The sequence below is a fragment of the Sinocyclocheilus anshuiensis genome, unplaced genomic scaffold (genome assembly GCF_001515605.1).
Source record: "Sinocyclocheilus anshuiensis isolate Anshui unplaced genomic scaffold, SAMN03320099.WGS_v1.1 scaffold1572, whole genome shotgun sequence".
Lineage (NCBI taxonomy): Eukaryota > Metazoa > Chordata > Actinopteri > Cypriniformes > Cyprinidae > Sinocyclocheilus > Sinocyclocheilus anshuiensis.
Window position 1 is genome coordinate 505,217 of NW_015555807.1, and position 13,008 is coordinate 518,224.

Below are 13,008 nucleotides of genomic sequence, written 5' to 3' on the forward strand. Positions count from 1 at the left end.
TTTTTTTTACTAGTAACAATATAATAGTTACTAGTTACTATTGAAATAAGTACTAGTATCTATTGAGTAAGTACTAGTATCTAATAAATAAGTACTAGTATCTAATAAATAAGTACTAGTATGTAATCAATAAGTACTAGTATCTAATGAATAAGTACTAGTTCCTAATGAATAAGTACTAGTATCTAGTGAATAAGTACTAGTACCTAATAAATAAGCACTAGTATCTAATGAATAAGTACTAGTATCTAATGAATACGTACCAGTAACTTTACAAAAGACACTAGTACCTAAAGAATAAGCACTAGTAGCTAATGAATAAGTACTAGTACTTAATGGAAAATATACTAGTATCTAAAAAATAGGTACTAGTACCATGAAAATAGATACTAGTACGGCTTAAAGATTAAATGTTACAACGGCTTTCCATACTGCAATCGCCTCATGAGCATGTTTGTCAGTCGCGCTACGACAGTAGTACAATTCTGTAGTTCCAGCTTACCTTATGGAAGTCGATGAGGTCAGCTAAGGTGGCGTGACGGTTCTGGTCTACACCTAGGAAGCTGTAATAGTCACCCGATGCGTCGATGAGGAAGTGCTTGAAGCCTGAGGTGGTGCGGTAGGACAGCGTGTAGCCCCAGATCCGCTCACTCACTCTGACCAAGAAACAGCCCTCTGCTGCATTCGCTAGCAAAGCCTCTGACTCCTGCCGTGATATTATTCCTGCAGAGGCAGGAGACAAGTGACAGTGAGAAAGACAGATGGAGAGCCGGAGACGGGACGAGGCAAAGTGACAGACAGGAAGAGGCAGATATGGAGAGAGATTGAGTGACAGTGCGGCTGGAAGTGCAGGTGTTGTGCTCTGATCTTAAAGTGATGCTGGCAGCGCTCTCGTGTTTCCTGGTCGAATGGCGTCACTCAGATGGTTGTTAATCTTATCATTGTCCAATCAGAGGCCACACACTGTGGCTCCAATCATCCTGGCACAAGCAGTGAATTATTGAGTTTTTCTGTCTGCCTCTCTTTTCCTCTCTCTGTCTCTTTCATTATTATTTTCTCGATTTAATCGATGTCTTTCCTTCACTGCAACCACTAAACTACTGCCCGTTCCCACTAAACTGTGACTTCTGAGTCCATTTCTAAAAATACATCAGAGGCTTTTTTTTACGTGACTCCTGTCAACGTCGCCCCAGTGCATTGAACTCTTTGGAGTGCATCAGCGGTACCCTAGCACCGGTCAAGCGCTGTAATGTGTTACTTGAAGTTCAAACAATTTCAACTCCAACTTCAACTGACCCCACTTGCCACTGACCTTTTGAAGTGCAGTCAATGGTTAACGGACAGTTTTCATGATGTGTCTTTGCAATCTTTTGAAATCCTTTTCAGTCTTTTTCTTGCTTTCGACCTATGCTTGTAATTTTTCATACATGATTTTGCCTCTTTTGCCTCTTTCATCTGTCTATCCACTGCGATTCAAAAGTTTGTGGTCAGTAAGATTTTTACTTTTTAAGAAGTCTCTAATGCTCAAATAATACAGTAATATTGTGAAATATTACAAATTGTAAAAAATGTTTTCTACATATAATATATATATAATATAATATATATGTAATTCATTCCTTTGATGGCACAGCTGTATTTTCAGCAGTCATTAATCCAGTCTTCAGTGTCACATGATCCTTTAGAAATCATTCTAATATGCTGATTTGGTGCTCAAGAAACATTTCTTATCAAAAGTGCTGAAAACAGTTGTGCTGCTTAATATGTTTATGGAAATCATGACATTTTTCAGGATTCTTTAATGAACTGAAAGTTAAGAAATGTCATTTTTGATCAATTTAATGTGTCCTTATGGAATAAAAGTACTCATTTCTTAAAAAAAATCTTACTGACCCCAAACTTAGATATTTTAATATTTCTGAAGAATTTGTCATGCTTTTTGCTGTTATCCGACATTTATTTGCTAATTATTTTTCTGAAATTGTCAGTGTTTATGTGTTGCAAAATGTCAACCCCCATGTGATGTGTCCTTTGCTTTCATAGTTTATTGTGTTAATTTTAATGTTAGTTTGCAATCTCATGAAATCCCCCTACCATGATGCTATCTACTTGTGTGGAGGTCAAAGGGTCAAAACATGATGCTTGTATTAAAACCCTGATGTGAGCTGTGAAGGGCCTTAGGGAAGGGAACGTTCTAGCCGTCTTTACCGTGGAACCAGGCTGCGATGGTGTTGCTACTTCGCTCATATCCCGCTCGTCTCGGTCTCTGCTCCTCTTCAAACCAGCGGATGATGGATTCACGAGAGTTCGGCCTGGGTGGACGAATCCAGACTGGGCTGAAAGGCAATGGAAGACAATATTGTGATGTGTAGTTAGCATGCAAATCTTTCATTATTTGTTTTACTTTCTGTATGAGAGCGGTACGTTTTGTCCAAAATGTAATTTCCTCTATATTGACTTCTTGTTCCCTAAAAACAATATCACACTCGCAAAAAATAAATGGGATATGGGCGAGATCATTTATTATTGATTTGATTATTGATTTACCATTCCGTGAGCGACTGTGTGACTGGACTGCAGTAACGTTGGTGTTGTCTGTGCCTGTAATGGCCTGAGGTAAGTTGACTAGAACTAGCTGCAGGTGAATGGCTGGCCTCAGCTGGAGGGGTTGGATGTTCGATGACTGCGCAGTGCCGTCGGTTGTGACCCGATCCATTCAGGTGTGTCTTATGGAACAGGCCGCTGAGTCCAGCCACCAGGCCCTTCTCGATAGCCCGCAGAGACTGGCGCTTGTATTCATCTCTAGCCCGCCGTGCCTTGCACTTCATCTCCTCATCCGCCACCTTGGAGCGTCGCACTGTGGGAAGCGGAGAGGAATTTGAATAAAAATAAGCTACTTTGTATTAGAGCAGCCAAACTACTCATTTTCTTTCCCATTCCATTTGTTCTCTCACATTGTTCCTGCCATTCTTTGTCATCTCTCTCGCTCCTCTTTTCCTCCTGCTTCAGAGAGATGTACAGCTCCTTTGCTCTCCTCTCCTCCGTTTGGCGGATTTCTTCCTCGCCTCTCTGTCTCTCTTCCTCCTCACATTTCTGTGAAAAAAGGAGAAAGAATCAGCCCTAGCTTACACAAAGGCACAGAAGTTTCACTTCGGCTTGCTTTAGTTGTCTTTGGTGCTCAAGAAACATTTCTTATCAAAAGTGCTGAAAACAGTTGTGCTGCTTAATATGTTTATGGAAATCATGACATTTTTCAGGATTCTTTAATGAACTGAAAGTTAAGAAATGTCATTTTTGATCAATTTAATGTGTCCTTATGGAATAAAAGTACTCATTTCTTAAAAAAAATCTTACTGACCCCAAACTTAGATATTTTAATATTTCTGAAGAATTTGTCATGCTTTTTGCTGTTATCCGACATTTATTTGCTAATTATTTTTCTGAAATTGTCAGTGTTTATGTGTTGCAAAATGTCAACCCCCATGTGATGTGTCCTTTGCTTTCATAGTTTATTGTGTTAATTTTAATGTTAGTTTGCAATCTCATGAAATCCCCCTACCATGATGCTATCTACTTGTGTGGAGGTCAAAGGGTCAAAACATGATGCTTGTATTAAAACCCTGATGTGAGCTGTGAAGGGCCTTAGGGAAGGGAACGTTCTAGCCGTCTTTACCGTGGAACCAGGCTGCGATGGTGTTGCTACTTCGCTCATATCCCGCTCGTCTCGGTCTCTGCTCCTCTTCAAACCAGCGGATGATGGATTCACGAGAGTTCGGCCTGGGTGGACGAATCCAGACTGGGCTGAAAGGCAATGGAAGACAATATTGTGATGTGTAGTTAGCATGCAAATCTTTCATTATTTGTTTTACTTTCTGTATGAGAGCGGTACGTTTTGTCCAAAATGTAATTTCCTCTATATTGACTTCTTGTTCCCTAAAAACAATATCACACTCGCAAAAAATAAATGGGATATGGGCGAGATCATTTATTATTGATTTGATTATTGATTTACCATTCCGTGAGCGACTGTGTGACTGGACTGCAGTAACGTTGGTGTTGTCTGTGCCTGTAATGGCCTGAGGTAAGTTGACTAGAACTAGCTGCAGGTGAATGGCTGGCCTCAGCTGGAGGGGTTGGATGTTCGATGACTGCGCAGTGCCGTCGGTTGTGACCCGATCCATTCAGGTGTGTCTTATGGAACAGGCCGCTGAGTCCAGCCACCAGGCCCTTCTCGATAGCCCGCAGAGACTGGCGCTTGTATTCATCTCTAGCCCGCCGTGCCTTGCACTTCATCTCCTCATCCGCCACCTTGGAGCGTCGCACTGTGGGAAGCGGAGAGGAATTTGAATAAAAATAAGCTACTTTGTATTAGAGCAGCCAAACTACTCATTTTCTTTCCCATTCCATTTGTTCTCTCACATTGTTCCTGCCATTCTTTGTCATCTCTCTCGCTCCTCTTTTCCTCCTGCTTCAGAGAGATGTACAGCTCCTTTGCTCTCCTCTCCTCCGTTTGGCGGATTTCTTCCTCGCCTCTCTGTCTCTCTTCCTCCTCACATTTCTGTGAAAAAAGGAGAAAGAATCAGCCCTAGCTTACACAAAGGCACAGAAGTTTCACTTCGGCTTGCTTTAGTTGTCTCATCTTCGGTGAATATAAATGATTAATTTGGTGGACGATGTCATTAACCCAAACATCAGTGCTTTCAACTCTATTATAGATCAGGCGTACAAATGTTGGCCTTGTGTCTCAGAGATCACTATCTACATTCTGAGAGGTTGCCAACTTTTAAATAATTCACTCTCTGAACATGGAACACATAGTAATTAAGCCTAATTAACCTCAATCTCTATTATGAGACTATGATTAAAGGCCTGGTTGAAGAATAAATGCAAGGACCCTTAACTATTGGATGTCTTGTCACAATTGAGCCACTGAGATCCTGATTGGTATGCTTTTTTAGGGGCTTATACATTTATTATAAAGGGTGCTTTAAAGGTAGTTACAATAAGTAGCAGTCACACATGAAAAAAAAAAGAATAAATATTAATATATGTATGTGTAAGACGTGTTAATAAGACCAACTAGTTTTATTTTAGTAGAAATTAGATACTGCTATCAATTTTATTAATACAAATTGGTTTTTATTTTTATTTTATTTTATATATCTGCGTTTTATTTTTAGTTATATAGGTTTAATAATTATGGGGTGTTTTTGTTATTTTTTTTCATTTTTTAAAAATGTGTATAGTTTTTATTCATTTTTAATTTAGTTTAGGTTTTAGCTATTTTAGTACATTAAGTTAAACTAAGCACAAATAAGAATTGTTTTGAAACTAGCTGAAATAAAATGTGTTTATGCATTATTTTATTTTATTTCAGGTAATGTTTATTTTATTTCAAGTAAAAAATAGTTTTAGTTGTAGTGTATATACTCTCATTTCTTGTTGCTGTTTTACTTATGCTGCACTGGCTAGTTAGACAGATGTCTTATAATGCATGACTGAATTCATGTGTGAGTTTTCCACATATTTTTCAAAAGCATTATTCATTACAGTCTTTATTTGTAACATTTTTAATGAGGACAAGTGTACTTTTAAAACCCACTTGGCTTTAATATCTGAGGGAACACGAGGCATGACGCTGTATTTGATGTTTTGTTTAGAACTGTCACCCTTTTAAAAGATGCATAAAATATTCTGTGTTTTTGTTTTTACAGCCAAACCCACCTTCAGTTCCTCTCTAATGCGATCTTCCTCTTCTTCCTGCTTGGCTGCCTTTCTGTCATCTGTCTCCTCCTTCCATTTTTCTGCCACGAAGCGAGCCTTTTCCTTCGCCATGGCATCTCGAAACTTCTTTTCAATCTCTGACTCCTTCACACGCCTCAGGAAATTCAGCAGGGGTTGAGTGATGCACTTTCCATCCCTCTGTACTTCTATCATTATTACCCTGCACTCCCTCCCTTCTCTCTCTCTCTCTCTTTCTCTCATTTTTTAGCTGAATCACATCTGTCAATCCACCCCTAATATCCCACTGCTCCCTTCCCTTGACCCTGTCCCATGGTTCTCTCACCGGAGTTCCTGTGCCTCTCGCTGGGCCTGCTTCATTGCTCTCTCCTCCATCAGTTCTTCCACAATGTCTTCAAAGGGCTTGTCCCCCGGGGCCTCCCCCATTACCCATACCCATACCTCTCCATCTGAGCCCAGAAGCCACTGAATGCCTCTGCGGTTGCCTGGGAAGAGACAGTAAACGACAAATATGAAAAAAGAACATCTTTCGTCCACTTTCCAGACCCATCAGACCGTATTCAGATAAGATAAAGACAAAATAACTCAGACGGCGTGACAAAACTAGAAGAGATTATCCTACTGGGATCCTTTGTACGCTGCGGGAACATGACAACTGAACAAGATAATGTAAGAACTTTTGAAAACAAGGGGACATTACCTGTCAGCTCACGGACACAATCAGTGACGCCCTCTGATGCAGTGAGATTGCACTTGCAATATGATGTAAACCTAATCTTGCTCATTTGCACCACTGCCTTAAAGTTGAAGTGTGTCGTTTTATAGATGTACTTTCTGAAATACTTTCTCCTACACCTCTTTAGTATGCAGCGACACCAGATACACCATTCGTAGACTGATTTACCCAGAAAGTATGAACACTGTGGCTCTGTGGTGCTTTCAGGACAATGCTGTCTTTCAGCATTCGAACCAGACCTATGCAGCAATATTGGTTCTGTGGAGTTTGAGGGAGTTTGTAAGTTTTCAAACCTGTTTTAAAACAATGTGATTATTTCTGCATTTTTCATTTGGTGAGGCTAATGGAACAAAATTACACACTTTAAACTCACAACACAATCTATGAAGAAATTGTTTTCTATGTCATTTAGATAAAAATATATAATGACAAAATAATTTGAAACGTCTGAATACTAACTTGGAATATTTCTCATGATGATCAAAATAAATGAATACTTTTATTCAGCAAGGACGCATTAAACTGGTCTAATGTGACAGAAAAAAATATTTCTGTTTCAAATAAATGCTGTTCTTTTGAACTTTCTATTCATCAAAGAATAATGTAACAGGTCCCCAGAAAAATATTAAACATCACAAATGTTTTTATAATTGCTAATACTAAGAAATAATTCCTTAGCACCAAATCAGCATATTAAAAGATTAAAAGACTGGAGTAATGACAGTTATGTTTAATAGTAAGAATATTTTGTAATATTACTGTTTTTTAAACTGTGTTTTTGATCAAATAAATGCAGGCTTGGTGGACATTACTGACCGCAAACTTTTGAATGTTAGTGTATATATGAAGACCAAAGAGCATTATTATCTACAGAATTTATATAATAATTTTGCATTACCAATGATAAGAAATGACCAAATACATGATATTTAAAACCAAACAGTGCTAAAGCTTTTCTAAGGACTAATATTTGTTTTGAAAAGTGTGCTTGTGTTATCTTTCTTTAATAAATGCCACTTGGTTTGGTAATTTGTTATCTAACATTTTTAAGAGTGACTTAAATGTCAAAATATTCCTTGTAACAACTACACTCATGTTTCATTTGTAGACTTTATCAAATAAAGGTACAAAATGAACCCTGGACTCACTTTTCTTTTTCACAGCATGGCTTGGATCTCTTCTCTCCCTCTCACTCCAGCGTCGCACCTGCTCCTCCCGAATCTTGTAGAAGAGGATCTGTTTCTGCTCTTCGTTGAGTTCAGCCAACAGGTCAGGCTCTATATACATATCCTGAAGAATCTGCTGCATCATCCTGACAGCCTGCCAGGTATATGTCTCTCTCGACTCCTTTGACCTTTGTCTGTAGTCACCGTAGACTGCAAGCCCAGGTGTCTGTCTATCTCTCAGGATCAGTCTTCACTGCCTGAGGAAGGCCCAAGGTATGTTCAATGTAATGCACAGCTGATCTGAAGCTCTTTTTGAGGGTGTCATAACAACTGTGAGCCCTCTACTTCCTATCACCCTCTATTTGATATACCTCTCTGTTCAACAAGTGTTGATCACAAATGCATCCCTTCCTTTAATCTTGACCCAAGTATGGTCTCTTTCTCTCCACTTCTCGTATGCTGCAGTGGTGTTTTGTTCTTGCGTTTAGATCCTTTATGGGGTTTAATTTCACCCTCTCCCCCCTCTATCTGTCTCCTGCACTGACCCTACAGACCAGGTGTGTCTGACACTGCTACCTGTGTGTGACAGCTCGAAATTATTTTGTTCAGCTCCTTTGCAGATTAAAATATGTCTACGGATATGATTTTGTGATGAATTGACTTATATAGAAATTGTTTTCTCTAGGCTACACCCGTATGTCTCAACAGTTATATTAAATGGCAGATTGATATCAACAATATGCAAGCAATTACTCAGTGAGGTCAAATTATGAAACAGACATACTATTACGAAAGAAGAATTTATATGTAATTATGGATGCAACATGAACATTTGGGATAAGATGTGTGTGTGTGTGTGTGTGTGTGAGTCTATGTGGGCATGTTATCTGACCTGTCCCTTTCTCCCTACCTTTTCATGGTGTAATCTTACATCTGCGACTCATATTGCCATAGCTCTGCACTAGCAGATGGTGTTAACCCACCCACACCCCCCTCTTTTAACCCTGGACACCAGGTAGTCCTTGAGAAGACAATAATGGCCTTAAAGGGACTTTGGTTCGCCGTATAATTATTTGTTTGAAGCTTAATTTATGAGGTCCCATTGTCTAGTTTTATTGGTTACATCTAATATGCATTTATTTGTTCACATGCTGTTTAATGATGTCAGCATAATTGACAACTTTATTATTTTTGTGCCAAATAAATACTGCTCTGATTGCATCCGATCATTATGTCGTTTGATTGTTGTATATTTAAAAATATATTACCCCTCTCAGTGTGAAATAGACTGAATAACATTGATGTAGAAAAAAAATTCACTCAGAAATTGCTAGTAAATTTCACAAATAATTACAAATCGGCAAGTAACACATTGAATTAAACAAGACTGAAATAGTAAACTTCAAAAGATACATTTAAACTAAACAGATAAAAACCTATATCCCTGAAATCAAAGACACACAGTGTTGGGGGTAACACGAGTTACGTAATCAGATTACTTTTTCAAGTAAAGTACCGTATTACTTTTTCAAATAAGTAATAAGTAATTCTAATTTCACTTGCACAAAAACATATTGAGTATTCCTCAAAATGAATAAAAGTGAAAAACAAACTCAGAATATTCGCAAACCTGCAGTAATTACGTTAATTATATCACATAAATACTTCATGTATTTAATCTCATTTTATTAAGTGTCTTTGCTGCAGAACTTCAGAGATCCAATTCATCAATACTAATAAGGAAAAATGACTTCAGACATTAGAACATGACATTTGTGATTCTTCTTTTTTTGTGATTGATTGAGGAGAAAGTGTTCAACTTTCTTCTTTTGCATCCTATTCTTCATGCAAGACAGAATGGTGTGAAAGGGATTTAACATTTGCCAAAAAATAGAACAGAAATAGAAAAAGTAAAGCAAAAGTATCATAATGCAGTTAGTTACTTTTTTAGGGAGTAACACAATATTGCAATGCATTACTTTTAAAAGTAACTTTCCCCAACACTGAAGACACACTACAACAAAAAACGCCACCTGGGACTCCAAATGCTGAATCTTTTTGGAATCTGTTAATTTACAGGTTTGAACAAACCAATTCACTAGCATGAGTCAGGATTTCCAGAGCTATGGGGTCGGTTAAGGATGAACTGATTCAGTATAATGAATCAGGTACATATGATAGAGGGCTATTAGGACAAAATAATTAACTAGACTGAATCAAACTTTCCAAAGCTACATTTGAGAGAAGGAAGACAAACCGATTCACTAGAATGAATACAAATATGACATTAATAATCACTGCTAATCGTTCTGCAAGCTGCATTTATAGAAATAGCTACTGCAACTCTTGAGAGCCAATCGGATTTGTTACAGGCACAAAATAAAATGATCATATACTGTATGTCTATATGTAAAAAAAACTTTAAAACTGATATATACACAACATATGTTTTTATTTTATTTGCAGTTTTGTTTAATTTTCACACCATTAATGCAAATGTTCTGAAAGCTTTGATTGGATGGGCCCTGGCCTTTATGTGCCACATCCTGCAGTTTATTTGCTTGGACAAATAAGAAGTTTGTAGCTCGACACGCTACATTGTCAAAGTAGCTTCCCCATCACTGGCTCTGTGTATTGTAATTGACTTTCTGACGTCAGTATTTTCATCTTCATGTCTCTCTTCACCTCTTGTCCCTTGCCGCCCTTTGGACCTGATTTCTACAAGGGGCTTTCATGTTCTGCATAAAACCCCCCTGACCTCGTAATTACTCGTCTCTCTCCTGACTATTATTCTAGTGTCACTTATTCATCCTGGTCGCTATTAGCCAAAGGGAACAGGGAACAAGTGCGAGTGAAACAGAATAAAGAATGAGCAGAAGAGAGAAAGTAAATGAACAAATTAATGCTTAATTAAGTAATTGTCAAACTGAAACGTTTTAGGGAAATTTTACATTCAAAAATACTACAGCTGTAATATTTTCACATTTGCTGAAACCTGTCAAAGAGGCTCCTGCATTCATGGGAGAACTCCAACACAAATGCTAATTACGCCATTGATGTACTAATCATGTCTAACAGTGAGACTCGCTATCAAATACAATTAATCAAAAACAAAACCCTGTCATGCCTGTCCAAAGCTCAGTGTTTCCACTAACGCAGCTAAATCATGGTGGGCGAATTTGAGCAAAGATCAAGACTAATTATGTCATTTAGCCTTTCGCACCACACAGCCAGCACTCCGCGTGTTTACTTTCCTTTCAAACTCACCAAAGCAGTGGCTTTTAAAATCACTACTGCAGTACACAACATTATCAAAGATGTGTGTTGGATGTTTATGTCAGTGCTGCTTAATAAAACAGCAGCTCTTTCATCTTCATCTGATGACCTGTCAAGCCAAATTGGCCCTTATAGACAGTAGAGGACTGAGAGGAGCTGGTTTCCATGCGAGGCCATTAAATAATGATTATATACTCCATCTGATTGCTGTGAATCTTGCATCTAGATTGATACTTGGTGTTTATTTAATGCGGCACAGCAACATACACTGAACTTGTTTGATCTTTACTGTCATGGAGTATTTTTAATGCAGGCTTGAGCATAAAAATTTGTCACTTCCTAAAGTGAAGGATGGAGAAGAGGAGATTAAGATCTGCATTGACAGCTGTCTGTATTGACGAACTGTGGGATTGTGGGTTGCTGTATCCAGCAATTTCCACTAGAGGCCACTGTTTTTCAGTGCAACCACAGTGGGGCGGTGTAACCCATCGTTTCACCAAGTACAACATGTTCCTGGATCAACATCCTTGTTGTAGGGTAGGGTTAGATTTAGGGGTAGGGATTGGGTTTAGTCTATATTTTTGGACAGTAATGTTGATCCAGGATCAACAAAAGATGTTGATCCAGTAACATGTCTTACTTGGCAAAATCACGGCGACCGTAACCCATCATCAGTAGAAAATCTGTGCCCTTGCCTTCCTCTCAAAACATAATTACTGCAGCCAGAATTAGTCCAAACGGCCCGAGCCCCATCCGTTAGACTCTTCCTGTGAGTGGTAATGAGAACAGCTTAGACGGCTCAGGAAATTAAAGTGGAGGAAAATGAGTAACAAAAGTGACACAAACAGACTGACATGGCATGTCAATTTGACCTGGGGATGAAACAGAAAGAGAGAAGACACGTGAGGTAATCATATACACATATGCAGCAGTCCTACTGTGAATAGCTTAATACCTCTAATTCTGCATTCAGATCTCATTTACACTGCAAAGGTCACACATACCTAATTTCTTCATAATATGATGGAGGCAGCAAGTATCTGAAACCAAACCTTCATTTCACAGTGTGTGAATCAGTTTTTTGGCATCGCAGAAACACCCTGCTGCTTTTCTCCTCGGCACCTCAGAGGACACGTCCCCTTTTGCCTCCTGCAGGTCATTCTCTTGAGGAAGCCTCTGTCAGAGTCTGTCATCAGCGCCAGCTGTGCCTTGGTGAAACCAGCATATAGATAGGCAGTTTATTTGCGGCTTGTCAAGCTGTATTTGGGCAAAGGTGAAAAAAGTAGCAGTTTAACATACATTTTGTGTTAATTACTTTTTAAAAATGTGATACAAAAATAGTGCAGTTAACCTGTGTGAAAGTATACATTGGATATATTGACAAATTTCATTGTAAAATAGATTTCTGTGGATGTTCAGTGATATTAAATAATAAAACAATACAAATGTTTACTTTTTGTAATGTCTATTTATAAGTGATTTGTCACACTAATAGCCTAATTTGAATTGCCTTCATTTGTTTTTTTTTTGGTTAATTTTCTCTGCAATCATTGATTTATGCAATTAATTAGATTAACTAAGCACCATATGATGTCATTAATTCAATTTAAAAATTTCAATCGATTGACAGCTCCACCAAAAAAGTCCCTTGTGCTGTCAACATAAATTTAACATGAGATCCTGTCATCTCCTGACCAGAGCAGACAGACAAAGAACCAGACAAATAGTCAAAGCGAGAAACTCTGACATTGATAAATATTTTTATGTGATTGCTGGGAAGGTTGTGATAGTGCCCTTCACATTTATGATTGTGAGTTGTATTTTATTATTTATTGATTTGCCCGATTTTGATTGCGACCCATGAGATGGAGGTAGAGAAGACAGCTTTTCAACATCACTTTGTCTCAGTAGTCGAGGTTGTACACATACACACATTTATTTGTCTATGGATTTTGCTTGTGTTTACCTAAAACAGATAATTTTGTTTTAAAAATATATTTTATATTTATGTTTTATATTTCAAACAGATTATATTTTATATTTGAAAAAATAATGTTGGAAAATGTATTATATTTGTGAATTGTGAAT

At 38.0% G+C, this 13,008-nt stretch overlaps 1 protein-coding gene across 1 annotated transcript in view; it reads right to left on the reverse strand.

Moving 5' to 3' along the window:
- LOC107675008 (SH2 domain-containing protein 4B-like) overlaps window positions 1-7,789 on the reverse strand; it is an 8,741-nt gene extending 952 nt beyond the window's left edge. The window contains exons 1-7 of the mRNA XM_016469187.1: window positions 7,627-7,789; window positions 6,068-6,227; window positions 5,725-5,878; window positions 4,420-4,558; window positions 4,098-4,322; window positions 3,674-3,796; window positions 503-723 (exon numbers count right to left, since the gene is read on the reverse strand). Of these exons, the coding sequence (XP_016324673.1) occupies window positions 503-723; window positions 3,674-3,796; window positions 4,098-4,322; window positions 4,420-4,558; window positions 5,725-5,878; window positions 6,068-6,227; window positions 7,627-7,789 (1,185 nt within the window). The remainder of the gene's footprint in view (window positions 1-502; window positions 724-3,673; window positions 3,797-4,097; window positions 4,323-4,419; window positions 4,559-5,724; window positions 5,879-6,067; window positions 6,228-7,626) is intronic.
- Between the last annotated feature and the right edge of the window lie 5,219 nt (window positions 7,790-13,008).